The sequence below is a fragment of the Pagrus pagrus genome, assembly GCF_965226575.1.
Source record: "Pagrus pagrus genome assembly, chromosome: 10".
In the NCBI taxonomy this organism is placed as follows: Eukaryota; Metazoa; Chordata; class Actinopteri; order Spariformes; family Sparidae; genus Pagrus; species Pagrus pagrus.
Genome location: NC_140194.1, coordinates 22,841,461 through 22,868,504, shown reverse-complemented (window position 1 = coordinate 22,868,504; position 27,044 = coordinate 22,841,461). Strand labels below are relative to the sequence as shown.

The following is a 27,044-nucleotide window of genomic DNA, read 5'->3' as shown; positions in this document are numbered from 1 at the left end:
CTGTGAGATCACACCACTGAAGGAGGGGAGGAGAGAGAGAGGCACAGAGATTACGTAACAAGTGCTGAGAGAAAATGTTTAATTCTTTACAGAAGAACTGACATGAAGCGGCATTTTCAAAGCTGATCATTAAAGGTGAATAAGTATAAAACATACAGCACACAACATTTTATGGCTCTTTCTGCAACACGTGATTGAAAAGTCTGTCCTCATGTTAACCAACAACTTAAACAGTCCTGAGATAAAAACATGGGCTTGAGTTCTAGAGGGCTGCAAACATTACTGAATCATAATTGTGTGTGTGCAAAGCTATCAAAACAAGTGCCATAAAAATCACCACGCAATAAAAACAGGGATAATATAAACTTTATCTATAATGACCTCTAATAAAGAACAAGGTACTTTACATAAAAGATGTAAGCAACTACAACCATGTAAAACATAGGACACCTAACTTTAAGTCCCACATATATGAGCAGTGTACAGATATTTGGTACATGGTTCATAATATGCTATAATGTAGCTATAACCAGATATACTTACAATTCTAAGTGTTATTAATGTGTGCTATTTGTAAGCAAATATGAATATGAAGATAAATGTGTTTATACACCAACCCCCATTACATTAATTAACACTGCTTACAAAAAGTTTTAAAAAGCCATATGGTTGAATTGATTGATACCAGTTTTGTTCACAGATGTAAAGGGTATGTGTACTTTTGCAGCTGTGAGGGTATAAATACATACATCGTCATGCTAACATGCTCACAATGACAATGTGAACATGTACTGTAGGTATGTTGACTGTATCAACCATCTTTGCATGCCAACACTTGCCAACAAGAACTAAACACAAAGTACAAGCTGATGGCAATATTATTAGGTCTGCAGATCAGAAGAATTGGTCCCATTGAAATGTTGTCCTGATGATAGCACTAGGTATATGGTCAAAGGTTTACCAAAAGTGGTGAATTTCTGTGCTTAAATTCATTGCAATCCATCCAAAAGCTGTCAAGATATTTAAATTTTGTAGTTTCATCCTTTTGGCGACTAGGGAAGTAGGAGTTGTCGAGATATTTCAGTAATGAAAATGGAAACAAAGTGGTGGTGACAGACCAATATTGCAGTAACATGAATAAAACAATAATGATAACAAATATAAATTCATAAATAAACTAATTTAGTGTCCTTAAAAGGTGGGGTAAGATTATTTTATCTGCATTAACTGTAAGTCACATGATTTCATTTGATATCATGTCCTGTGCATTGTTCTGATGCTGCAGTCTTAGTCAGTTTCGTGTGACAACACTGGCAAGAAAATCAGGAAACAACCATGGGAAGCAAATTATCAGCCTTATTGGGATTTTTTTCACTTGCATTAATCAGAATTTAAAGGTCTAATGTGAAGGATTTAGTGGCATCACGCGAGTGGTTGCAACAAACTTAACACCTCTCACCTCAGCCTTCTAAGGTGGCCGCTAAAAACACAAAAACAGTAAATGGCCCTATCTAAAGTCAGTGTTTGGTTTGTCTATTCTGAAACATGGTGGTGCAACATGGTGGACTCTATGAAAGTAGGTATGAAGATATAAAAGGCTCATTCTGAGGTAACAAACACACAATAATTCTTAGTTTCAGGAGACAATACACTCATGAAAACATGATAATGAATACTGTATTCCAGTTCTGACCCTGAATCCATCCCACTGGATCTTTATTAAACTGAATCTATGATCAGAACACGTGAATGTACAAACATTTCCAAGCAATGCATCCAATAGTTGTCAAGATATTTCAGTCAAGACCAAAGTAGTATACTGTATATTACACATTTGGAGATGTATTTTTGTCCAGAGGCTGTCTTCTGATATGTTACTACCCACTCCCTGAAGATTCTCCGCTGTAGTCTTCATCATCTGAGCCCATTTCCATAAGCAGTCTGGGATCCTCTGAGCTCTCAGGGTCCACATCGCCCTGATGGGACAGAGCTCTGCTGCTTGACTCCTGCATAACTGGGTCTGCTACATCCAAGTTCACTAAAAATAGAATGATGTAGAATAATGAAAGGAATGCTGCACACAAAACAAGCCCAGACAGGATAAAGCATGACTCAGGCATTAAGTGGAGGCATGCTGTACATTAGCGCTCTTATAACATGCTTCTGATTATCAAATAAATATATAAAAGAAAATATATAAGTTGCCATGAACACTCTTCTGTTCATCGGACACGGATCATAAACTACAGCAGACTTTAACAAAACAATGGACAGATAATGCAGCACTGCACTTCCTCGTGTCATATTTAACTGACATTGCTTGAAAATGGGGCTCTGAGGCAGGGACGTCTCATTTTGTCAAATCTGTGTTGCCTGACCCCTCCTGTGCTCACATCTCAGGTGGGAGGGACTAAGATGCAAGGAGAGGAGGTGAGGAAAGAAAGCGAGGATGTATGTATGAAATAAATAAGAGTAGAAAAAGTGTCTGATGTAAAAATAAAGGTCAGTACGGCATGCCTTATTTATCCAATACCATTTTATATAAACCTGATAACTATAAAATGCTGAGTGAATCATTATTCAGAGTAACTTTCAGTAAGCTGCCACTAGAAGGTGCTATGTACCTCCAGATGACATTCCCCTTTCATGTACTTTTCTACTGATATCAACAAGAGTAGCCATAGAAAATGGAAGGTCACTTCCTGTGGAGTATGAAATGAATGTTTATATGTTAAACACTTAAAAGCTGGCTCCATATTCTGTGCTGTGGATGCTGGTAACACTGCTGGATGGTTGGAGGACTAATGTGTCCTCAACTCAAATATGTTATTATTAAGTTTAGGGTATGCTTATGACATCATATTCAAGGCTAGTGATTCCCTTTCTGGGAGCTGGAATCCCTTCGCGTGGTCTGAGATATTTTTGTGGGCTTGTCAGATGTTTAATAAGACAGGAATCAGAAAAAAAACACATTTGTTTATTATTCTCTTTCTTTTAAAAAAATCTTCAGATGTCTCAAAAGTATTTGAATGCAACAACCTAGAACACATGTGTCAAACTCAAGGCCAGATCAGACACATGGTACATTTTCTTGTGGATTTTCTGTCATACATGTCATATAGGCTACTGGCCAGCAACACTCTGAGTGCTGAAAATATAACAGTGTTACAAAATAGCAGAACAAACAGGTGCTTTGTGAATATGTTACCATGTTTAGCCATAAAAAAACATGGTGTTCTGACATGGTGTTCTGTACTTATTGTGTGTCTGTCTGAATAAAAGTCTAAAGTCTAAGTCAGTCACTACAAAAAGGTTGGGAACTACTGCTCACTGGATTCTACAGTATCTTGAGAAATGAATCATCTGGCAGTGGATCCGAACAGCTCTCCAGAGTTTAGTATCTTGATATAGAGGAATTGGAGTGAGATATTGTTTTGTTTTGGGGAAACACATAAACTGTGTGGACAAAACACTGAGTAGGTTGCTGTATTTGGGGATATTCATATCTGTCTGGGACGTGCAGTTCACTGTTGTGTTCACTGGCACTCTGACAGGCTGGTGAAACACAGAACTATTGAGTGTCTTTGACCCAGCAGACTATTTTTATTTTAACCTTATCCTTGTTTTGGTAGATTATACAATGAATTTAGGCAGACACAAACATGGAGTCATCTGGGATTCAAAGACGGCTTTAAATAATGCTACCAACATATCTCATCTTTTTTGTCATTACTGTTGTTTTTATCTTCGTTGTTTATCTTCAATGTTCTTCAGTCCTGGTCCTGGCGGCACTCTCCCCTGCTCCACCACACCTGATTCAAATGATCAGCTTGTCATCAAGCTCTGCTGAAGCCTGATAACAACTGATACTTCCTCTGTCTGTGTGCCCATTCTTGACTGTTTGCGGAAACAGTATTATTTGCATGCGCTTTTAAAGCATTAAAGGTGCAATATGTACAGTAAGATGGTTGACTGTTGAGTTTCATTCTAAGGGCGCCAAATACTGAAGCTCTGGGTCTGTGGAAGGCCAGACCTACTGACCATTTGATGACCTGGGAATGAGACTCAATGATCAACTATCTTTCCTTAGTATCACTTTTTGCACCTTTAAAGTAACTGAATTTTCTTATTGTGACCCACCTCACAGGTGGATTCAAGTTGCACAAAGTAGTTCTGACTCAGTGGACTGAAACTAAAGGTCTATTCATAGTCTATTTATATGACCTCCATGTGATGCTTTTACATGATCATTTCTACATTAAACTAGCCTTGTGTATATGTTTGTGTGTAGTATTTCTAAATTTAACATTTCTAAGATACATACCTCTATACTAGACCTTAGTCAAAGGCTCCGCCCATAAATAGTCAGTGCACACCTGGATGGGCGGAGCCTCTACTTACACAGTTTAGAAAGATGGATAAAGCTGCAGCAAAGCAGCATCACAGTCCCAAAGGAACTGGTGTGTTGAGGGTGACTCTGGAGATTTGATTCTAGTGGAAGAAACACACACACACACACACACACACACACACACACACACACACACACACACACACACACACACAAACACAGGCACAGAGAGCTGACAGGTTTACAACAGGAGAGCGGAAGAGAGAAAGCAAGTGGTGAAAAACAGCAGAAAGGAAAGAGTGTGATGAAAGACGCGGAGGAGACGGAGCTGATGACAGCAGAGAGAGGAATAAAAACAAAACAAAGTTTCTCAGTTGGGACTCCTGAGGAATTCACAATCTCGAATTCTTGTCATGTGGAAACCCACCAGAGTTTATAACCCAGTTTGAGTTATAATTCAAAGGATAACCTTCCAGAGAGTAAAGAATCACTCAGATTAATAATAAATCATCGAGGAAAAGAAAAGTTCAGATGAGCAATGAAGTGTGAAATAAAAAATAGGGGAGTTCACAGAGGGAAAAAAAAAGTTCACAGAGGGAAAGGTCTTTGTCTGAGGGACACACACACTCACACACACACACACACACACACACACACACACACACACACACACACACACACACACACACAGCCGTATCTACCTGTTTCTCGGGTTTTGTTGTCACGACTGAAAGCCTGCTGAGGGATTTTTGTCAAGATTTTTTCATCAAGATGAGCAGAAACACCCTGAACGCACAGTACAGGAAGTGAACAGGGAAAACGCTGTTCTGACGATTACTTTATGTGTTCTGTGTTTGTTTGTTAGGGTTGTATGCATACTCACAGTGTGAAGATGCAGTTACAGAGTAGAGGATGCAGAGAGTTATTGAGTTGAGGAAGCCAAAAACTAGAGCCCGACCGATATGCAGTTTTTGGGGGTTGATGTCTATAGGAACATTAGGGGGTAAAAAATTCTGATCGTCCCATATACACACATTTTCTGCTGTGATCCTGATGTTTTGTGTTAATATCCACTATCTTTACATTTTGTGTGTGTGTGTGTGTGTGTGTCTTGTGCGGCTCGTTATTGTATCATGTCCGCACAACTCCCCACTCCTACGTGATCCACAAGTATTACTCTTTCACATTTTGGGCATATGCTTCACTTTCTTTAATGGATACCACCCTCATGTGTGTACAGTAAATATGAGGTTGCAGCCAGCAGCATGTTAGCTGGAACAGACTGAAAGCAGGGGGGAACAGTCAGCCTGGCTGTGTCCAAAACCTGCCTATTAGCACCTCAAAAGCTCACTGATTATTATTTACACCCATTTTTAGGTCAGCATCTTTACTGTAGCTGCTAGCTCCACCTGACTTTCCATCAGCATGTTGGATGAATAGATAATGACAGAATTCTCATTTTTGGGTGAACTTGTCCTTTTTAATCTGTAAAAAATAAACAAAGTGTAAATTCAACAATTTGTGGTTTCACAGGAAACTTTTTTGTGTCAAACTTTTTCTTGGCAGATGCAGATTTCCTGGATTCTTAGCCTTCCTGTGATCTTGCCTGACAACCAAGACTCCAGGAAGTGACCGTGTCCGGCATGAAATAGCTATTGTTGGTGGTAAGTAGATGTTGTTACCTTTGGACAGAGTCAGGCTACCTGTTTCCTTTTGCTTCCAGTCTTTGTTGTTCTTGTGTTCCTGTCATGCAGCTGGAAAAAAAAAGCTGCACGACTCTACAGTGTGTGACAGATTTGAGATTTTTTTGGCTATGGAGACATGGACTGAATTATCCTGGAAGGAAGTGTGTCAGTGTGCTTCTCATGCCTCAGCTGTAACTCCAGTGTTAAATGTCCTGTTATCATTCTAAATGTCTGTGACGCTCACTGCTGTGTTGAGCCAGTGACACCACACTGGTGGACAGTGGACACAAGCAGTTTCTGTCATTCTTTAATATAATCTTAGTTTACTTGGAAAGCTGGATGAGCCACATTCTGTTGAAATGTCAGAGCCTCGCTTAAGAAGGACTCAAGGTGAGGAGAGTTACTAATTCTCTTTCCCTTACGTAACTTTTTCCTTGGACTCAGGATTCCTGTCACCGCCCTCTTTCTAAATGCACAAACCTTAAGTCAACACATTAACATGCAAAAGAGGCAGAGGAGAATGCAAAGGCTGAACAAACCACCAACCATATGATGCCACGCCTCTCTGGTTAGCTGCCAATTCATCTTGGTGGTCTCTCAGACCGTGTCTAAGAGTCTCCACATCGGTTGCGTCCTGATCATGCAGGTCTGTGAGGAAATAGAGGAGGCAGAGTGTAGAATGATTCATAAAGTTTTCATATTTTTGTACAGATTTCTATTTTATCTTAGTTTAAAGTTAGTGTTTGGTAGTTTTGTTTTTAGTGTTTTAGTTTTTTTTCTAAATTTTTGGTGGGGATTTTATTTTTAAAATGTGTTACTACAAGTTCAGTATTTATAGTTACAGTAAATGTTTACAGTATGTATTGTGTACTAGAACACTTCACTGAAATTGGAATTTAAAGACAGAAAGACTCTTATATCTCACTATCTTAGACAGTTTTAGTTCTCTTTTAACGAGGTCCAATTTGTATTATTCTTGGCTATGTTAAATTACACATACGATTTTACATCTCTGTTTTATTCTCTCCAAGGAGAACAATTAGGACATTCACTGAACCCAGACAGTACACGCACACACACACACACACACACACCGTGGACACACCTGTATGGGCGATGAATGTAAGTGTCGCACTGAAGCCTCTGTGTGTGACGCTGCTGTCTGACGTGAACTGAAGCACCATGACGCTGCGGTAGGAGAGGACAGGAGGAGGAACGCTGCCACCGCACAGCACGGCTACACAACACAGAACAAAACAAACTTCCTATTGCGAGAAATGTCGCTTCTTAATAAGAAATGAATAATGCAACAAAGACAGAGATGACATAAAGGGAGAAGTTTGAACAAAGCCCTGCAAAGATAAGGTGAGAAAAAGGTGGGAAGAAGCCCTGAGAGCCATCCATCCTACCGATTTCATCTCTTCCTTCCACATCTCCGAGGACAGTGAGGGAATCATACGAGCATCTGTCTGACTCTTCCAGCGAAAAATCAGCAAAATCAAGCTGAAACACAACACAATAATGACACAAGTTTGTGAAAAAAAAAGTCTTCAGTTGTGTATTTGTGTTCACTTGAAGTTTTTGTTCATCACCTTCACAACATGACCGTGTGGAGCGTAGATAACCCAGCGAAGGACACAGTCAGTACCGTAGAACTGTGGGTAATTTGGGCTGTGGATCGCAGTCTGACCCTCAACTAGAACAACAGTCCCACATTCTGATTACACACACACATACAGCACACACACACACACACACACACACACACACACACACACACACACAAACACACACACACGGGAAACATAAACACAGACCAGCAAGCATTACTAGACTTAAGAGAGGTCCAGTTTAACACAATTACACACTTATCTGCACACTGAAAACAAAAGAGCCATTATTAACAGCTGGGTTCATCCACTCCACATATACTCAGCCAAACTGTGTGTGTGTGGGCGTGTGTGTGTGTCTTGTGCAGCTCATTACTGTGTCATGGGACATCTGCCCGCACAACTCCCAGGTTGCTATGAGATCCACAATCATGAGACACAGAGGAGGGTAAGACTGTGCATGAACTGTATATACAGTGTGTGTATACATCTTAAGATAAGTGATGGACACAGAGCAGAATGTGTATCAGTCTGCAGCGCTGCACTGTAAATATCCTGCTTGTTAGATGCAGTGATGTGTGTGGCTGTGTGCTGTACTGAGTATCTGTGTGTTTGTGTTGTTATTATGAGTCCCACCAGGATCAGAGCGTCCCTTGACAGCACGATGCCTAATGACGAAGCCACTTCCTGATCGGTTAATGTCAGAGGAGAAGAGAAGTGTTGCAGTCTGGGAATTATTTAGTAGCAGTGGGCCTGGAGGGACGCTTCCACAGAAAATCCCTGTAAAAAACAGAGGAAAATGCCAAACGATGACAAAATACATCGCAGTTCAGTATGTGTTGTGTGTGCACGTGTTCTGTGTCTGTGTATATGAAACATGTTAATATGTGGTTAGGTTGTTAATTATCAGCTATTTATTTACCTACTTAGTTTTTGCTTCTGTCAAGTACTGCTTCTGGCTTCATTGGCTGAGGGTTTAAAGGAAGAGTATCTTTTCAGGAAGCAATCTTATTCGTGAGAGATTGATAAAAAAATTGATATTAATCTCATCTCTGTGTGTTAAAGGGAAAGTTCACCCCAAAATCAAAAATATGTTAATATGTACATCTTATTATGTCGAGTTGTGGCTATATAATGGCTTGTGGTGCTCAAAGCACCAAAAAGTAAAAAAATAAAAAATAAAATTTAGAAAACTCAACTGCAATGTCTTTTTTCCAGAAATCATGACCCAGTTTCTATATATCACTGGTTTTCAAGGCACATCTGTATTCATATCCGTGCAACATAGCTTCTATTACGCGTGTTATCTAACCACTCTGGAGCCTACAAGTTCATTTTTATCTATTAATGCCAAATTAAATCTGAAAACGACTATCACAATGAATATTTATGAACAAAATGATTCAATAATTCATTTGAAACTTTGTTAAATCAGCCGCGACACAAACATTTAAACCAGACAGCTCACAAAATTAAAAATGAGGTGACCTGCTCCGCACAAGAAAGCAATACATTTTTCCGCTTGTTATCCTCCTTCACACTGACTGTCAATCAGGGTCTTTGATGTTTCGCACTATAATAATTCCCACCATCTGACAATTGCATTTCCTGGAAGGTTTTTAAAGGTTTTTTTTCGGGGGTATATAATTTGCCTCTATGTGTGCAAAGTAGTGAATTAAAAATGTATTCATAGTTGTATATTACAATTATAATGTTTGGTTGTGACAAAACTCCACACCATTTGAGAACCACCGCTTTAGATAATCTACAGACCTTGTTGTGAGCAGTTTGATGTAGGAACTATTTTCTTTTTACCAAACACCCACTAACTGCATCACTGTGCAGAAGGAAGCTGCATGTGCTCATGGATGAGAGGCTCATGCTTGTGACTTTAAATGGCGATCTGCAATGTTAGCTAACTCAGTGGTGCTGGGTGAGCCAGCGGTGTCAGTTAGCAAATCTAGTTGAATTATTTTGCCTTCTTCTTCATTTTGCACAGTGATACGGTTCATAGGTCTAGATTGATAGAAATAAAATAGTTCCTACATGAAAGGGCTGTGGGTTATCTTGGGTAACAAGGTCCTGTTCTCTGGAAAAAGGCATTGCTGTTATGTTTTTTTCATGTATTTTTTGGCGCTTTGAGTGCCTTTCTTGTAAATCCATTATAGTTGAGAGAAGACAGACATCTCTATAGTGGTAGAGACTCTATACTCACCAAAACAATCTCAATGGATAAATAGCACTACATGTAAGAGCGAAAATATGTATTTTCGATTTTGGAGTGAACTTTCCCTTTAACACACAGAGATGAGATTGGTATCAATCTTTTTATCTCTCATGAATAAAGTTCAACTATTCCTTTAAACCCTTAACCAATGGAGCCAGAACCACTTTTACAATTATTTTATTTTGGGATGAACCGTTCCTTTGAGTTGGGACCTGAAATCAGGAAAGTGTGTGGTTTTAGCAGAAGTTAGGTGGAACAACAGTCTAACACAGTCCCTGTGTCCAGCTTTCCAGAGTCTGGTATCACTCCTTTGCAGAATGCTGTGCTTACTGACTGTATTTTGGCTTAGTTGAAGAATAAACTGTTGTTTGTCAAGAAATAACTCCCACATCTAACTGACCCTCAAATCAGTAATTGTCATTTTTACATTTCTATTCATGTACAAGCCAAAGAAACAAGACACATTGTGCAAATAAAGAGAACTTTAGAGATGTTGATGTACAAATTTGTTGTAGCTGTTTCCCTCTGCTTTCAGGCTTTATGCTAAGCTAGGCTAAACATGTCTGGACCCTAGTTCTGTATTAGACTCACAGACGTTATTGGTATTATTCTCCCCATCTCACTCACTGTAATGAAGAAAAGTAATATATTTCTTTGCTTCAACCTACAGTCTCAAGTGTGCTTCTGTGTTCACGTAAACTCACCAACAGGCCTGTGGGTCCCGACTGAAACAGTGAGTCGATCGTAGCGGCAGTATGAGTCATTCTCCACATGAAAATGATCAAACTCCAAGAAAATACTGTAACCTGGAGGAACACTGACGCTCCACACACACAACCTGAAGAGACACAGAGATTATAAATATCCAGGGGAACTTTGACACGCAGGCTATTTTTATTTATTGGTTAAGTTCCTTCTCTACCATCAAATGTTTGTGTGTAACAGTGCTTTTTGTAAGAGTTAAAGTGAGGAGCAAAGATTTGTTTAAGAAATCAGGGATTATCACTTTAAATATGAAAATAAGTTAAATCACAGTTAGAATCTGGGGTGTCACTCACTGGTTGTTGTCATAGAGATCACCAGGGCGGGCGGGGTTTCTGATAACGTCCTCGCTGTCAGTTACATGCCCATCTCTCACACTGCAGAGATCTGACACACGCACACACACACACACGCACGCACGCACACACACACACACACACACACACACGCGCACACGCACGCACGCACGCACGCACGCACGCACACACACACACACACACACACACACACACAGTAGTGCGGTACATCAAAGAAGCATGATGAAATATAGATGAATAAGTTGCTGTGATGGGAGCAAAAACAACTCACTTGATAAAGTCGATCGCTGCTGCTGCTCATCAGCTAAAGGAAACACAACAAAGAGAATGTGTCTCAGATAAACTCCTCGTTAATATGACACCATTGTTATCAAATGTTATACCAATACATGAACATATTCTGACACAAACACCTACAGTATATACATCTCTACCCATACAACGCAAATGTCTATTTCTCCTCCATTATTCTATTCTATTCCACATTACATTCCACAATGAAATATTGTACTTTTTAATCCACTGTAATTATCTGAAAGGCAGGCACTTTTCAAAGTAAAAAATAAATTGTAAATATGTGTAGCAGAGCTACATAATCTAAATATGTATCATTTACTGTATATGTATTTGTTCTTTAATGAGGACTTTTACTTTTGATTTTTTGAGTTCATTCTGGTGATAATACTTCTGTTCTTTTACTTATGAAAGATTTTGCCTTGTGATGTAATTGACTTGTAATGGAGTATTTCTACATTGTTGTGGTGGTATTTCAACACTGTATATACATAGATCATATCCTGTCCCTTCTGTATCCTACTTTATAGAGTTACCAGCTGGTCTGGAAACCGAATAGTGAGGTCAATTCAAATCTTAGTTTGCAAAATGATGGTGAGCATTTCACTATGCAGTATAATAATTTATTTGACCTTTTCTCATGTGTGTGTTGTGCTTTGTGTGCTAATGAATTCCCATGAGACATACAAGTTCCCGTTCTTGTGCTTGGTAACAGGCATATCATGGAAGGCTTACGTTTAATGCTTCTCTTTTTTATAATATTAACAGTGGATCAAATGACCGTGTGGTATGAAAGGGGTTGTTTGAAGGGACTCCCCTCAGCTCTGTGGAGTGTTTGGACTAATATTTTTGGTTTAATCACAAGCAACTGCACTTTTTTGGTTCAGTCTCACAGCTTTCATCAACCCTTTTTAGTCACAGCAGGCAACTGCTTCCAGCAAAACATACTCTCATTAGCACGCTGTCAGCTAATTGCCCAACACCAGATGACAGACAGAGAGGTTAGCATCTAACTGGTGAACAAACAGGAGTGGAGCCAACTCAACGCAGACATTCAATAATTCTCAAGGGTCACGTGTCAAGTCAGTGTGTCAAATGGCTTGTTTTATAAACTAAATGGACCCTCGATAAAATATGGTTAAAAACAAATCTTGTGATGACTTCTGCCTTGTGGGACACAATCAGCCTGACTGATCTTATAATAACCTTGTCTTAACCCACCCTCTCTCAGTTTACGCTTGATCCAGGGCAGCAGCAGCTTGACATCAGTGAAAACCCCTGGAGATCCTCGTCTGGAAGGGGGCCGGCTGCTGTTGTTTCCCCAGCTCCGGCCACATCCCTTCCCCCAGGAGGTTACGCCCATCGCTACCCAGTGACCGCCGCCTGAACCTGCCGGACATACCAGGGGACCGCCTGAGTCCCCCTGGAGGAGGATGAAGGGAGGAGTAAAACACTGCAAACCTGTTCAAAGCTAAAGTGTAATGTCATGGGAGCAGCTGACTCAGTCACAGATATTGGTGAAACGTTCCTGCTTTCAGTGGCTCAGGTTGAATTGGGCTCTTGAACTAAATGGAGTGTAGAATAATGGAAAGGACAGGCGGATGTTTCAGATGTGACATTCCTTTTTCTACCTGGCAGGCGTCTCTTCCTCCCCTCTCTGGCCCGGCACACAGGACCGTCATGGCTTGCTGCGGCCTCGCAGGTCTCTGGTTAAGCAGTGAGCTTTTGATGGTCTGAAGGACATGTTTACATTTGGCTGGGTCCACCAGGTCTAACTGGACCTCTCTGAGCACAGAAGGGAGACGACCCTCTGGGAAGCAGGAAGTTAGAGCTTAACAAAATAAAAGCTCAAGTCTGCTTGAACAGTATTTGATGGGAGTGAGAGAATTACTTACTTTCCTTCACCCTGCCCCATCCACCCACAATGCAACGGGTTTCAGGTGGGACGTTCTCCTCAGGCAAAGGCAGACATATTGGCTTGACACGAGCTCCTGTTGAAAAAACACTTATCAGTGACAGACTGACTTAAAGTGATAGTTTGGGTCTTTTGATGCGGGGTTGTATGAGGTGCTCATCCCCAGTCAGTGTATTACCTGCAGTAGATGACTGTCAGCTCTCCCCGTGTGTGGAGAAGCAGCGCGTAGCACTGAGAGGGAAGCAGAGCATTCATCTACTGCAGGTAATACACTGGCTAGGGATAAGAACCTCATACAGCTCCACATCAAAAGACCCAAACTATCATTTTAACAAAGCGTGATCAGTATAACAGTAAGTAACCATCATTTAAACAAACTATAACAATCATCAGAATGTAAACCTGCCGAATCGAATGTGCTGATCCAACTCCAGCAGAGCTATGTCGTAGCTCATAGGCACAGAATGATGGTACTTCTCGTGGATGGAGGCAGATTTGATGAGAAGGACTTGCTCCTCTTCATCATCTACTCTCAGGTCAAAGTCTCCCACCACCACTCTCACACCACTGAGAAACTCTCTAGACAAAGAAGAAAACGGTTAGATTCACGACAATCTAGCGTAACCCGTAAATTGTAGCACAGAAAGAAAAAGGTCCTCGAGTAAGTAACAAGTGTACGTTGAGAGTGATGCAAAGCAGTGTGCAGCGGTCAGGATCCAGCGGTCAGTCAGGATGGCCCCTCCACAGAAATGAGAGCCCTTGTTCCGCAGGGAAACCTGAGCAGAGACGACACGACCTCGGCTGTAATTCAACATGTTCACAGCTGAAAAAGCTACATACAGATGTAAGCCTGATGCAAGAGAAGAACAGGATTAATGACACAAAACTCATAATTTATCAATCTAATGACACTGTGATTCAACTCAATTGTAATGCCCATTTGTATCATTTATTTTCCATTATTCCTCACATGTTGGCTAACAAGAAGATGAGCTGAATTCAGAATAGCTGTGAACGCTCGCGCTTGCAATTATTTTCTTAATGCTGTTATCTTGACATCATGAGTTCATTCTTTTGTAATCCTGAGAAAACAAAGCTGTTGTTTTTTGACAACTTAATTTATCTTGTTATCTCAAGAAAACAAGCTTTGTTGTCTCCAGGTAATGAGATAATTAACCCGTTATCATGAGAAAAGTTTGTGATTAGTGCGGACGATCTCCTCTTTCCCAACTACCCCATGCTAACATGCTAACAAGCTGAAGCTGATATCAAAAGCTATTATGTAACATTTATCATGTTAGCTTGTTCCCATGCGATTATGCTCGCTGCAGTAACATGATGTTTTTACATAGCTATCATGTTCCTGAGTTAGCATGCTGTTTTTAGCATTATCAGCTGAACTCAGTGGCAACGTTTCACACCACAGAGAAGGTGGGACATCACTTATTGGGTCGTTACAGAACCCAAGTCCCTGGCCACAACTTGATGTCATTTCCTGTTTCTACTTCTTTCAGCCTCAGTCCTAAATCCAGGGTTCCATATTGTGTATTATTACATTAGCCTCTGTGTCACAATAGAGCAACTAAGTAATATACTTCAACATATGTCTATTTTGAGCAATTACATGACTGTAGAGAGAAAGTCCTTTGGTAAAACGGTGGACTAGGGCTGTCGTGATATCAGAGTTTTACTCCATAATTATCGTGGCCAAAAGTATTCACAATAACGACATTATTGCGATATCTACAGTACCTGCACTATCGGTAGTGTCTTGCTCTCGTCTGTCATCTCCTCTGACAGTGGCGGCAAGCCTGCTAGTCACTGCCTCTAATGCTCTATCCCTTTTCCGTTTTATGGTGTGTGGCATGTACCATTAAGGTGCATTACCACCACAATACGAGAATGGAAAGAAATGGAAATGACTATAAAAGGCTCTGGATCATGGTCATTAGTGGTATATCGTGACACTACTGCTGTGAACACTCAGAAGGAAGTTCATCAGAGTGCTCTTTCTCTAGTGCACAGGAAACCACAGATAACAGCATGGTGGTAAATTGAAGAAGTGGTTAGTGATGTCATCAGGACTGAGCAGACAGAGAAACCACAGCTGCTGTCTGCTCAACAAAACAACAACTAGAAATCGTGTTCGAAGGAGAAGGGTTGACCACTGACCAGCCATGGATGTGATCCGTATGTGGCCTCGGCCCCTCCGACCACCCTCAGAGACTGACCCATCGGGCTCCACACCTGAGGAGTCCCACACTTTGAAGCTGACAGACAGGATATTTTTTCCATCAGTATCTTGACAGCATTAAAGAATCCATGCAAAACGAGAAACGCGGCCTTCCCCTGCCTGGTATCCACTTTGTCACTCACCTGTTTGAGCAGCATTGATGCCAGTGTTGACCCAAAACCAGAGAGAGAGCAGAGCGGCACTGGTCCTCATCACTGACACACACACCAAGAATGGCTCCAACTAGGGGCACAAACTGGTTTATAGACCCTGACGTGTGTGAGGAGATACTTGTTCATCAGGCAGTAAAAATCGTGCAGCGGGAGGTTGGTGCGCTCAAAAGTCACAAACGAAATGAACTGCAGTTATCCACTGAGTCAAAGTGTTGGCACTCTCAAGGTCACCCGTGGTGTGGTGTGTGGAGTTTTGTTGCAAAGACACAGCCTAGCCGCTGTAAAACATTTAAAGAGGAGAAACAGTCATAAAACACAGACAAAGATCCCGGGGGAGGCTGGCTGTTACTGTTGCACATGTGAGCACGCACACTGACGTAGATGCAGACAGAGCAAAAGAAAAGAAATGAAATAAAAAATTGAAAAACAGACGGGAGAAATGATTTCCCACTCCAGAAAACAATGTTAATATTGATGCTTTCTACCTTTGTGTTTAAGGTTTACAGCAGCTTGTTGTGAATGCTTGAAAATACCAGACAATCTTTGGTGGCCAGCGTGACCTTTGACAGGCTGTATATGACGTGACACAGGAAACGGGGCTCTTACCACATGCACTTCATGATTGGACTGCTGCGTATCTGTGACAACAGCATGAGTCAGACATGTGGCATATGAAGGCAAAAGGCTTTTAGAGAACCTTGGGTTTTGACAGTCACAACACTTTCCACCTACTTGGAACAAATCTGACCTTATAAGATTGAAAAGTCATTTTGACTTCCCGAACAGCCGCTCTGTGTGAAGCCAGGAGGATAAAATGTTGCTTTTATGTGCCCGTCCTACACATAATGTCTCGGTCAGTGAGCTGTATCTGCAAATGTCCAAGATATGAGGTGTGGAGAAGAAAGGGGAGTTTATTCTGCTCTTTCAGCACCAAGAAATAGATAAGCTCCTGCAACTGTGTCACTTTATTTGGAGCAAGAGAAGGTAACTTGCCCTAAAAAAAAATCCCTGTGTCTTTAGAGGAGTAATTCACACTATACTCACTTATTTGTATCATTGTGGTTTTGCACGACATTTCCCAGAAGTCCCTTATCAAGTGGGGCCGGTGTTTTGGTGCATTTTCTTCATTGTAGAGAAAGTGTTGATAAAATTGAAAGCCACAGCTACTGTTAGCGACAGGATTGTTCAGCATGAAAAATACACCCACTAAGATGAAGAGCCGGAGACGAAGAGTACGAGAGTCGTTCATGAGTCGGTTCACTAGCGGAGGGCGAACAAAGCTAAAGAACCGATCCTCTCACCACAAATATTTGATTGCATCACTTCCTGAGTGGCAATAAAGTTATAAATAACTCTCCAGACAGCAAATCTAAAAGCTTTCATAAACTGGTATAGATTGCATCACCATTGTGTTGGCAATGAAGTACTGAGCCAGACTGCTACTGTATGTTCACACACACATGACCCAACAGTATTACTTTAAGTATTAAAAAAAACCCTCATCTTAACATTCAGTAACAGATATACAGTATTGACGCTCAGAGACAGCCTCTGTGTGTGTGTGTGTGTGTGTGTGTGTGTATGTGTGTGTGTGTGTGTGTGTTTTCTGCCTCTGGGCTCCCACTCTAAGCCCTGTAAGCCCCTGGTTCCTGTTTATGCAGCCCAGTGGGCCAGGCCCCATTGGTGAGCGCGGCTTGTTGTGACTCAGCGCTTGGCATGGTTGCTGGGCCACAGTTGCCGTGCGACTGTTGCCAGGTGTTGGAGAGAGGAGCATGATATACTGAGGTATTGCTGTAGGACTGTTTTCAGCATCTAAGGACCCACATATAGAATGGTAACATGACGGGACGTCAGCCGTCAGCAGCCCATTCGCTCAGGAGTCACTGGCTAATGTCACTTAATGTTTCCGTCTGTGTAAAGCTGCACAGGAGGAAATGTTAAATGCATTCAGGCAGTTCCTTCCTCACACATAAACTCAGATCAGTGAGCATTATCCCTGGCTTCACCCCAGAGAGCCACAGAGAGTTATAAAGGCAGTTAATGTCCATGAGTTCTTTATATGACGCCGGACACAGTGAGCATTTCTCATTGTTAAAGTCAGTTTATTTGTGCTGAGATGATGCCAAAAAGAAGTTTGTTTGGCATTACAGGGACAAGGCTAAGCTAAGACAGGCATATTCTTCATGTTCGGTCATATTCAGGCCTCTGTCTATTACCTATTTGTTCCCCCCATGTAGGTATTTTTGTTTCTGACAGAGACTTTCTGTGATATGATAAAATGAACAAGAAGGGGAGTTTCTTTGTGCTTAAAACTCAGTTTAACACATTTAGTGATTAGCTTGATTTGGTGACATCACAAATGGAAGCCAGACATAGTCTAATATGCAGCACATATGAGAAAGGATTTTGTGGTAAAGTAAAAAACGTTGGTGAGAAGGAGTAGATGTAGCTTTAAAGGTCATATATTTTAGAAAGTACGATTTTTATGTCTATTTTTTTAATACATGATCCTGAAAATGAGCATAACATGGGACCTTTAAGAAATTTTAACTGGACAACCAAACTTATTTGAGGAAAAAACAAAAATAGATAAAAACGTTTATTCTATTATATAAAACATGTAAAACACCTCTAAAGGCAATCTTTTTATTTTGTTTTGATATAAAATTTTTATTTTAATCACACATATTTTTTAATACCGTTTTGTATTTTCCCAGCAGGAATGGGCTTCCATACATGCCATGCACTTAAACTTTACAGTACATGTGCTGTGTATTTCAATATTATTGTTATGATAGAGTACTGAATAAAAGTAAGTACCGTATGTCTCTACCATCTTTGTATTAATGTATTAAGTATATTTTGACATTGTACATGGACTGCATTCAGTTTATATTTGTCTTGAAATTGCTCTACTAACGCTGATATTGTATTTGTTTATATGGAGCAGATCCAGTTTTCCTGATTCTTGTGTTGCATTCTAGTTTCAAAATATTAATAATTACTGTACACCATAAAATACAACGAGACGAAGGAAGGGACAGCAGTTTTTATTGGATTTTAGTGGAATTTGTATTTTTGGTGAATATTTTAAAGAAAAGTCGCCTTTTAAAATGAAAAAGCTCGGACGATTTCTTCAATAGCTTCCAGGTCGTTTGACCGATTGACTTGAAATCGCTCCCAAACGTGGTCCTGTACTGGCTGAACGAGACACAGCAGTCCCCGTTGGATTCGGACGGAATTTGTATTTTTGGTGAATACTTTAGTGAAAGGGGGCCATTTGTCATGAGGCTGTCTCAAGGCTACTGTTAGGGTTAGGGTTATGGGGCTAGGGTTAGGGTTACGGTCGCCTTTTGGCCGATTGACTCGAAATTGATCACGAATGTCGTCGATGCCGGCGGAAGGAAGGAAAAGCAGTTTTTATTGGATTTTAGCGGAATTTGTATTTTTGGTGAATATTTGAAAGAAAAGTGGCCTTTTAAATGAAAAAGCTCGGCCGATTTCTTCAATAGCTTCCAGGTCATTTTACCGATTGACTCGAAATCGTTTCCAAACGTGGTCCTGTACTTGCTGAACGAGACACAGCAGTCCCCATTGGATTCGGGTGGAATTTGTATTTTTGGTGAATATTTTAGTGAGAGGGACAATGTTTCATGAGGCTGGCTTAAGGCTGAGGCTAGGGTTCGGGTTAGGGTTAGGGTTATGGGGCTAGGGTTAGGGTTACGGTCGTCTTTTGACCGATTGACTCGAAATTGCACACGCATGTCCTCCTCACTGGTGGAATGAGGCTCGCCGGTTTTGGTTGGATTCTGGTGGAATTTGTATTTTTGGTGAATATTTTAAAGCAAAAAATGGCCTTTTTCATGAAAACGTCGGCCGATTTTTTCAATAGCTTCCAGGTCTTTGGACCGATTGACTCGAAATTTCTCCCAGACGTGGTCCTATACTGGCTGAACGAGACACAGCAGTCCGCATTGGATTCGGGTGAAATTTGTATTTTTGGCGAATATTTTAGTGAGAGGGACAATGTTTCATGAGGCTGGCTTAAGGCTGAGGCTAGGGTTCGGGTTAGGGTTAGGGTTATGGGGCTAGGGTTAGGGTTACGGTCGTCTTTTGACCGATTGACTCGAAATTGCACACGCATGTCCTCCTCACTGGTGGAATGAGGCTCGCCGGTTTTGGTTGGATTCTGGTGGAATTTGTATTTTTGGTGAATATTTTAAAGCAAAAAATGGCCTTTTTCATGAAAACGTCGGCCGATTTTTTCAATAGCTTCCAGGTCTTTGGACCGCTTGACTCGAAATTTCTCCCAGACGTGGTCCTATACTGGCTGAACGAGACACAGCAGTCCGCATTGGATTCGGGTGAAATTTGTATTTTTGGCGAATATTTTAGTGAGAGGGACAATGTTTCATGAGGCTGGCTTAAGGCTGAGGCTAGGGTTCGGGTTAGGGTTAGGGTTATGGGGCTAGGGTTAGGGTTACGGTCGTCTTTTGACCGATTGACTCGAAATTGCACACGCATGTCCTCCTCACTGGTGGAATGAGGCTCGCCGGTTTTGGTTGGATTCTGGTGGAATTTGTATTTTTGGTGAATATTTTAAAGAAAAAAATGGCCTTTTTCATGAAAACGTCGGCCGATTTTTTCAATAGCTTCCAGGTCTTTGGACCGATTGACTCGAAATTTCTCCCAGACGTGGTCCTATACTGGCTGAACGAGACACAGAAGTCCGCATTGGATTCGGGTGAAATTTGTATTTTTGGCGAATATTTTAGTGAGAGGGACAATGTTTCATGAGGCTGGCTTAAGGCTGAGGCTAGGGTTAGGGTTATGGGGCTAGGGTTAGGGTTACGGTCGTCTTTTGACCGATTGACTCGAAATTGCACACGCATGTCCTCCTCACTGGTGGAATGAGGCTCGCCGGTTTTGGTTGGATTCTGGTGGAATTTGTATTTTTGGTGAATATTTTAAAGCAAAAAATGGCCTTTTTCATGAAAACGTCGGCCGATTTTTTCAATAGCTTCCAGGTCTTTGGACCGATTGACTCGAAATTTCTCCCAGACGTGGTCCTATACTGGCTGAACGAGACACAGCAGTCCGCATTGGATTCGGGTGAAATTTGTATTTTTGGCGAATATTTTAGTGAGAGGGACAATGTTTCATGAGGCTGGCTTAAGGCTGAGGCTAGGGTTAGGGTTAGGGTTAGGGTTATGGGGCTAGGGTTAGGGTTACGGTCGTCTTTTGACCGATTGACTCGAAATTGCACACGCATGTCCTCCTCACTGGTGGAATGAGGCTCGCCGGTTTTGGTTGGATTCTGGTGGAATTTGTATTTTTGGTGAATATTTTAAAGAAAAAAATGGCCTTTTTCATGAAAACGTCGGCCGATTTTTTCAATAGCTTCCAGGTCTTTGGACCGATTGACTCGAAATTTCTCCCAGACGTGGTCCTATACTGGCTGAACGAGACACAGCAGTCCGCATTGGATTCGGGTGAAATTTGTATTTTTGGCGAATATTTTAGTGAGAGGGACAATGTTTCATGAGGCTGGCTTAAGGCTGAGGCTAGGGTTAGGGTTATGGGGCTAGGGTTAGGGTTACGGTCGTCTTTTGACCGATTGACTCGAAATTGCACACGCATGTCCTCCTCACTGGTGGAATGAGGCTCGCCGGTTTTGGTCGGATTCTGGTGGAATTTGTATTTTTGGTGAATATTTTAAAGAAAAAAATGGCCTTTTTCATGAAAACGTCGGCCGATTTTTTCAATAGCTTCCAGGTCTTTGGACCGATTGACTCGAAATTTCTCCCAGACGTGGTCCTATACTGGCTGAACGAGACACAGCAGTCCGCATTGGATTCGGGTGAAATTTGTATTTTTGGCGAATATTTTAGTGAGAGGGACAATGTTTCATGAGGCTGGCTTAAGGCTGAGGCTAGGGTTAGGGTTAGGGTTAGGGTTATGGGGCTAGGGTTAGGGTTACGGTCGTCTTTTGACCGATTGACTCGAAATTGCACACGCATGTCCTCCTCACTGGTGGAATGAGGCTCGCCGGTTTTGGTTGGATTCTGGTGGAATTTGTATTTTTGGTGAATATTTTAAAGAAAAAAATGGCCTTTTTCATGAAAACGTCGGCCGATTTTTTCAATAGCTTCCAGGTCTTTGGACCGATTGACTCGAAATTTCTCCCAGACGTGGTCCTATACTGGCTGAACGAGACACAGCAGTCCGCATTGGATTCGGGTGAAATTTGTATTTTTGGCGAATATTTTAGTGAGAGGGACAATGTTTCATGAGGCTGGCTTAAGGCTGAGGCTAGGGTTAGGGTTATGGGGCTAGGGTTAGGGTTACGGTCGTCTTTTGACCGATTGACTCGAAATTGCACACGCATGTCCTCCTCACTGGTGGAATGAGGCTCGCCGGTTTTGGTCGGATTCTGGTGGAATTTGTATTTTTGGTGAATATTTTAAAGAAAAAAATGGCCTTTTTCATGAAAACGTCGGCCGATTTTTTCAATAGCTTCCAGGTCTTTGGACCGATTGACTCGAAATTTCTCCCAGACGTGGTCCTATACTGGCTGAACGAGACACAGCAGTCCGCATTGGATTCGGGTGAAATTTGTATTTTTGGCGAATATTTTAGTGAGAGGGACAATGTTTCATGAGGCTGGCTTAAGGCTGAGGCTAGGGTTAGGGTTAGGGTTAGGGTTATGGGGCTAGGGTTAGGGTTACGGTCGTCTTTTGACCGATTGACTCGAAATTGCACACGCATGTCCTCCTCACTGGTGGAATGAGGCTCGCCGGTTTTGGTTGGATTCTGGTGGAATTTGTATTTTTGGTGAATATTTTAAAGAAAAAAATGGCCTTTTTCATGAAAACGTCGGCCGATTTTTTCAATAGCTTCCAGGTCTTTGGTCCGATTGACTCGAAATTTCTCCCAGACGTGGTCCTATACTGGCTGAACGAGACACAGAAGTCCGCATTGGATTCGGGTGAAATTTGTATTTTTGGCGAATATTTTAGTGAGAGGGACAATGTTTCATGAGGCTGGCTTAAGGCTGAGGCTAGGGTTAGGGTTATGGGGCTAGGGTTAGGGTTACGGTCGTCTTTTGACCGATTGACTCGAAATTGCACACGCATGTCCTCCTCACTGGTGGAATGAGGCTCGCCGGTTTTGGTTGGATTCTGGTGGAATTTGTATTTTTGGTGAATATTTTAAAGCAAAAAATGGCCTTTTTCATGAAAACGTCGGCCGATTTTTTCAATAGCTTCCAGGTCTTTGGACCGATTGACTCGAAATTTCTCCCAGACGTGGTCCTATACTGGCTGAACGAGACACAGCAGTCCGCATTGGATTCGGGTGAAATTTGTATTTTTGGCGAATATTTTAGTGAGAGGGACAATGTTTCATGAGGCTGGCTTAAGGCTGAGGCTAGGGTTAGGGTTAGGGTTAGGGTTATGGGGCTAGGGTTAGGGTTACGGTCGTCTTTTGACCGACTGACTCGAAATTGCACACGCATGTCCTCCTCACTGGTGGAATGAGGCTCGCCGGTTTTGGTTGGATTCTGGTGGAATTTGTATTTTTGGTGAATATTTTAAAGCAAAAAATGACCTTTTTCATGAAAACGTCGGCCGATTTTTTCAATAGCTTCCAGGTCTTTGGACCGATTGACTCGAAATTTCTCCCAGACGTGGTCCTATACTGGCTGAACGAGACACAGCAGTCCGCATTGGATTCGGGTGAAATTTGTATTTTTGGCGAATATTTTAGTGAGAGGGACAATGTTTCATGAGGCTGGCTTAAGGCTGAGGCTAGTGTTAGGGTTAGGGCTAGGGTTATGGGGCTAGGGTTAGGGTTACGGTCGTCTTTTGACCGATTGACTCGAAATTGCACACGCATGTCCTCCTCACTGGTGGAATGAGGCTCGCCGGTTTTGGTTGGATTCTGGTGGAATTTGTATTTTTGGTGAATATTTTAAAGAAAAAAATGGCCTTTTTCATGAAAACGTCGGCCGATTTTTTCAATAGCTTCCAGGTCTTTGGACCGATTGACTCGAAATTTCTCCCAGACGTGGTCCTATACTGGCTGAACGAGACACAGCAGTCCGCATTGGATTCGGGTGAAATTTGTATTTTTGGCGAATATTTTAGTGAGAGGGACAATGTTTCATGAGGCTGGCTTAAGGCTGAGGCTAGGGTTAGGGTTAGGGTTAGGGTTATGGGGCTAGGGTTAGGGTTACGGTCGTCTTTTGACCGACTGACTCGAAATTGCACACGCATGTCCTCCTCACTGGTGGAATGAGGCTCGCCGGTTTTGGTTGGATTCTGGTGGAATTTGTATTTTTGGTGAATATTTTAAAGCAAAAAATGACCTTTTTCATGAAAACGTCGGCCGATTTTTTCAATAGCTTCCAGGTCTTTGGACCGATTGACTCGAAATTTCTCCCAGACGTGGTCCTATACTGGCTGAACGAGACATAGCAGTCCGCATTGGATTCGGGTGAAATTTGTATTTTTGGCGAATATTTTAGTGAGAGGGACAATGTTTCATGAGGCTGGCTTAAGGCTGAGGCTAGTGTTAGGGTTAGGGCTAGGGTTATGGGGCTAGGGTTAGGGTTACGGTCGTCTTTTGACCGATTGACTCGAAATTGCACACGCATGTCCTCCTCACTGGTGGAATGAGGCTCGCCGGTTTTGGTTGGATTCTGGTGGAATTTGTATTTTTGGTGAATATTTTAAAGAAAAAAATGGCCTTTTTCATGAAAACGTCGGCCGATTTTTTCAATAGCTTCCAGGTCTTTGGACCGATTGACTCGAAATTTCTCCCAGACGTGGTCCTATACTGGCTGAACGAGACACAGCAGTCCGCATTGGATTCGGGTGAAATTTGTATTTTTGGCGAATATTTTAGTGAGAGGGACAATGTTTCATGAGGCTGGCTTAAGGCTGAGGCTAGGGTTAGGGTTAGGGTTAGGGTTATGGGGCTAGGGTTAGGGTTACGGTCGTCTTTTGACCGACTGACTCGAAATTGCACACGCATGTCCTCCTCACTGGTGGAATGAGGCTCGCCGGTTTTGGTTGGATTCTGGTGGAATTTGTATTTTTGGTGAATATTTTAAAGCAAAAAATGACCTTTTTCATGAAAACGTCGGCCGATTTTTTCAATAGCTTCCAGGTCTTTGGACCGATTGACTCGAAATTTCTCCCAGACGTGGTCCTATACTGGCTGAACGAGACACAGCAGTCCGCATTGGATTCGGGTGAAATTTGTATTTTTGGCGAATATTTTAGTGAGAGGGACAATGTTTCATGAGGCTGGCTTAAGGCTGAGGCTAGTGTTAGGGTTAGGGTTATGGGGCTAGGGTTAGGGTTATGGGGCTAGGGTTAGGGTTACGGTCGTCTTTTGACCTATTGACTCGAAATTGCACACGCACGTCCTCCTCACTGGTGGAATGAGGCTCGCCGGTTTTGGTTGGATTCTGGTGGAATTTGTATTTTTGGTGAATATTTTAAAGAAAAAAATGGCCTTTTTCATGAAAACGTCGGCCGATTTTTTCAATAGCTTCCAGGTCTTTGGACCGATTGACTCGAAATTTCTCCCAGACGTGGTCCTATACTGGCTGAACGAGACACATTAATCCGCATTGGATTCGGGTGAAATTTGTATTTTTGGCGAATATTTTAGTCAGAGGGACAATGTTTCATGAGGCTGGCTTAAGGCTGAGGCAAGGGCTAGGGTTAGGGTTAGGGTTATGGAGCTAGCTTTAGGGTTATGGGGCTAGGGTTAGGGCTACGGTCGTCTTTTGACCTATTGACTCGAAATTGCACACGCACGTCCTCCTCACTGGTGGAATGAGGCTCGCCGGTTTTGGTTGGATTCTGGTGGAATTTGTATTTTTGGTGAATATTTTAAAGCAAAAAATGACCTTTTTCATGAAAACGTCGGCCGATTTTTTCAATAGCTTCCAGGTCTTTGGACCGATTGACTCGAAATTTCTCCCAGACGTGGTCCTATACTGGCTGAACGAGACACAGCAGTCCGCATTGGATTCGGGTGAAATTTGTATTTTTGGCGAATATTTTAGTGAGAGGGACAATGTTTCATGAGGCTGGCTTATGGCTGAGGCTAGGTTTAGGGTTAGGGTTAGGGTTATGGGGCTAGGGTTAGGGTTATGGGGCTAGGGTTAGGGTTACGGTCGTCTTTTGACCTATTGACTCGAAATTGCACACGCACGTCCTCCTCACTGGTGGAATGAGGCTCGCCGGTTTTGGTTGGATTCTGGTGGAATTTGCATTTTTGGTGAATATTTTAAAGAAAAAAATGGCCTTTTTCATGAAAACGTCGGCCGATTTTTTCAATAGCTTCCAGGTCTTTGGACCGATTGACTCGAAATTTCTCCCAGACGTGGTCCTATACTGGCTGAACGAGACACAGCAGTCCGCATTGGATTCGGGTGAAATTTGTATTTTTGGCGAATACTTTAGTGAGAGGGACAATGTTTCATGAGGCTGGCTTAAGGCTGAGGCTAGGGTTAGGGTTAGGGTTATGGGGCTAGGGTTAGGGTTACGGTCGTCTTTTGACCTATTGACTCGAAATTGCACACGCACGTCCTCCTCACTGGTGGAATGAGGCTCGCCGGTTTTGGTTGGATTCTGGTGGAATTTGTATTTTTGGTGAATATTTTAAAGAAAAAAATGGCCTTTTTCATGAAAACGTCGGCCGATTTTTTCAATAGCTTCCAGGTCTTTGGACCGATTGACTCGAAATTTCTCCCAGACGTGGTCCTATACTGGCTGAACGAGACACAGCAGTCCGCATTGGATTCGGGTGAAATTTTTATTTTTGGCGAATATTTTAAAGAAAAAATGGCCTTTTTCATGAAAACGTCGGCCGATTTTTTCAATAGCTTCCAGGTCTTTGGACCGATTGACTCGAAATTTCTCCCAGACGTGGTCCTATACTGGCTGAACGAGACACAGCAGTCCGCATTGGATTCGGGTGAAATTTGTATTTTTGGCGAATATTTTAGTGAGAGGGACAATGTTTCATGAGGCTGGCTTAAGGCTGAGGCTAGGGTTAGGGTTATGGGGCTAGGGTTAGGGTTATGGGGCTAGGGTTAGGGTTACGGTCGTCTTTTGACCGATTGACTCGAAATTGCACACGCATGTCCTCCTCACTGGTGGAATGAGGCTCGCCGGTTTTGGTTGGATTCTGGTGGAATTTGTATTTTTGGTGAATATTTTAAAGAAAAAAATGGCCTTTTTCATGAAAACGTCGGCCGATTTTTTCAATAGCTTCCAGGTCTTTGGACCGATTGACTCAAAATTTCTCCCAGACGTGGTCCTATACTGGCTGAACGAGACACAGCAGTCCGCATTGGATTCGGGTGAAATTTGTATTTTTGGCGAATATTTTAGTGAGAGGGACAATGTTTCATGAGGCTGGCTTAAGGCTGAGGCTAGGGTTAGGGTTAGGGTTAG

The 27,044-nt window shown here is 42.1% G+C and overlaps 1 protein-coding gene across 1 annotated transcript; it reads right to left on the bottom strand.

Annotated features, from left to right (window-relative positions):
* Nucleotides 1-114: 114 nt before the first annotated feature.
* Nucleotides 115-17,237, bottom strand: LOC311264138 (ovochymase-2). The gene is made up of 17 exons (XM_084364751.1): nt 16,612-17,237; nt 15,538-15,845; nt 15,334-15,431; nt 13,840-13,937; nt 13,568-13,740; nt 13,142-13,237; nt 12,878-13,056; nt 12,468-12,669; nt 11,224-11,256; nt 10,932-11,022; nt 10,578-10,711; nt 8,283-8,426; nt 7,629-7,753; nt 7,446-7,539; nt 7,142-7,273; nt 6,583-6,684; nt 115-2,038 (listed from the first exon to the last, which is right to left on the bottom strand). Exons 2-17 carry the CDS (start codon nt 15,605-15,607, stop codon nt 1,878-1,880), a joined length of 1,932 nt encoding a protein of 643 aa, XP_084220877.1. The 5' UTR covers nt 15,608-15,845; nt 16,612-17,237; the 3' UTR covers nt 115-1,877.
* Nucleotides 17,238-27,044: the final 9,807 nt, after the last annotated feature.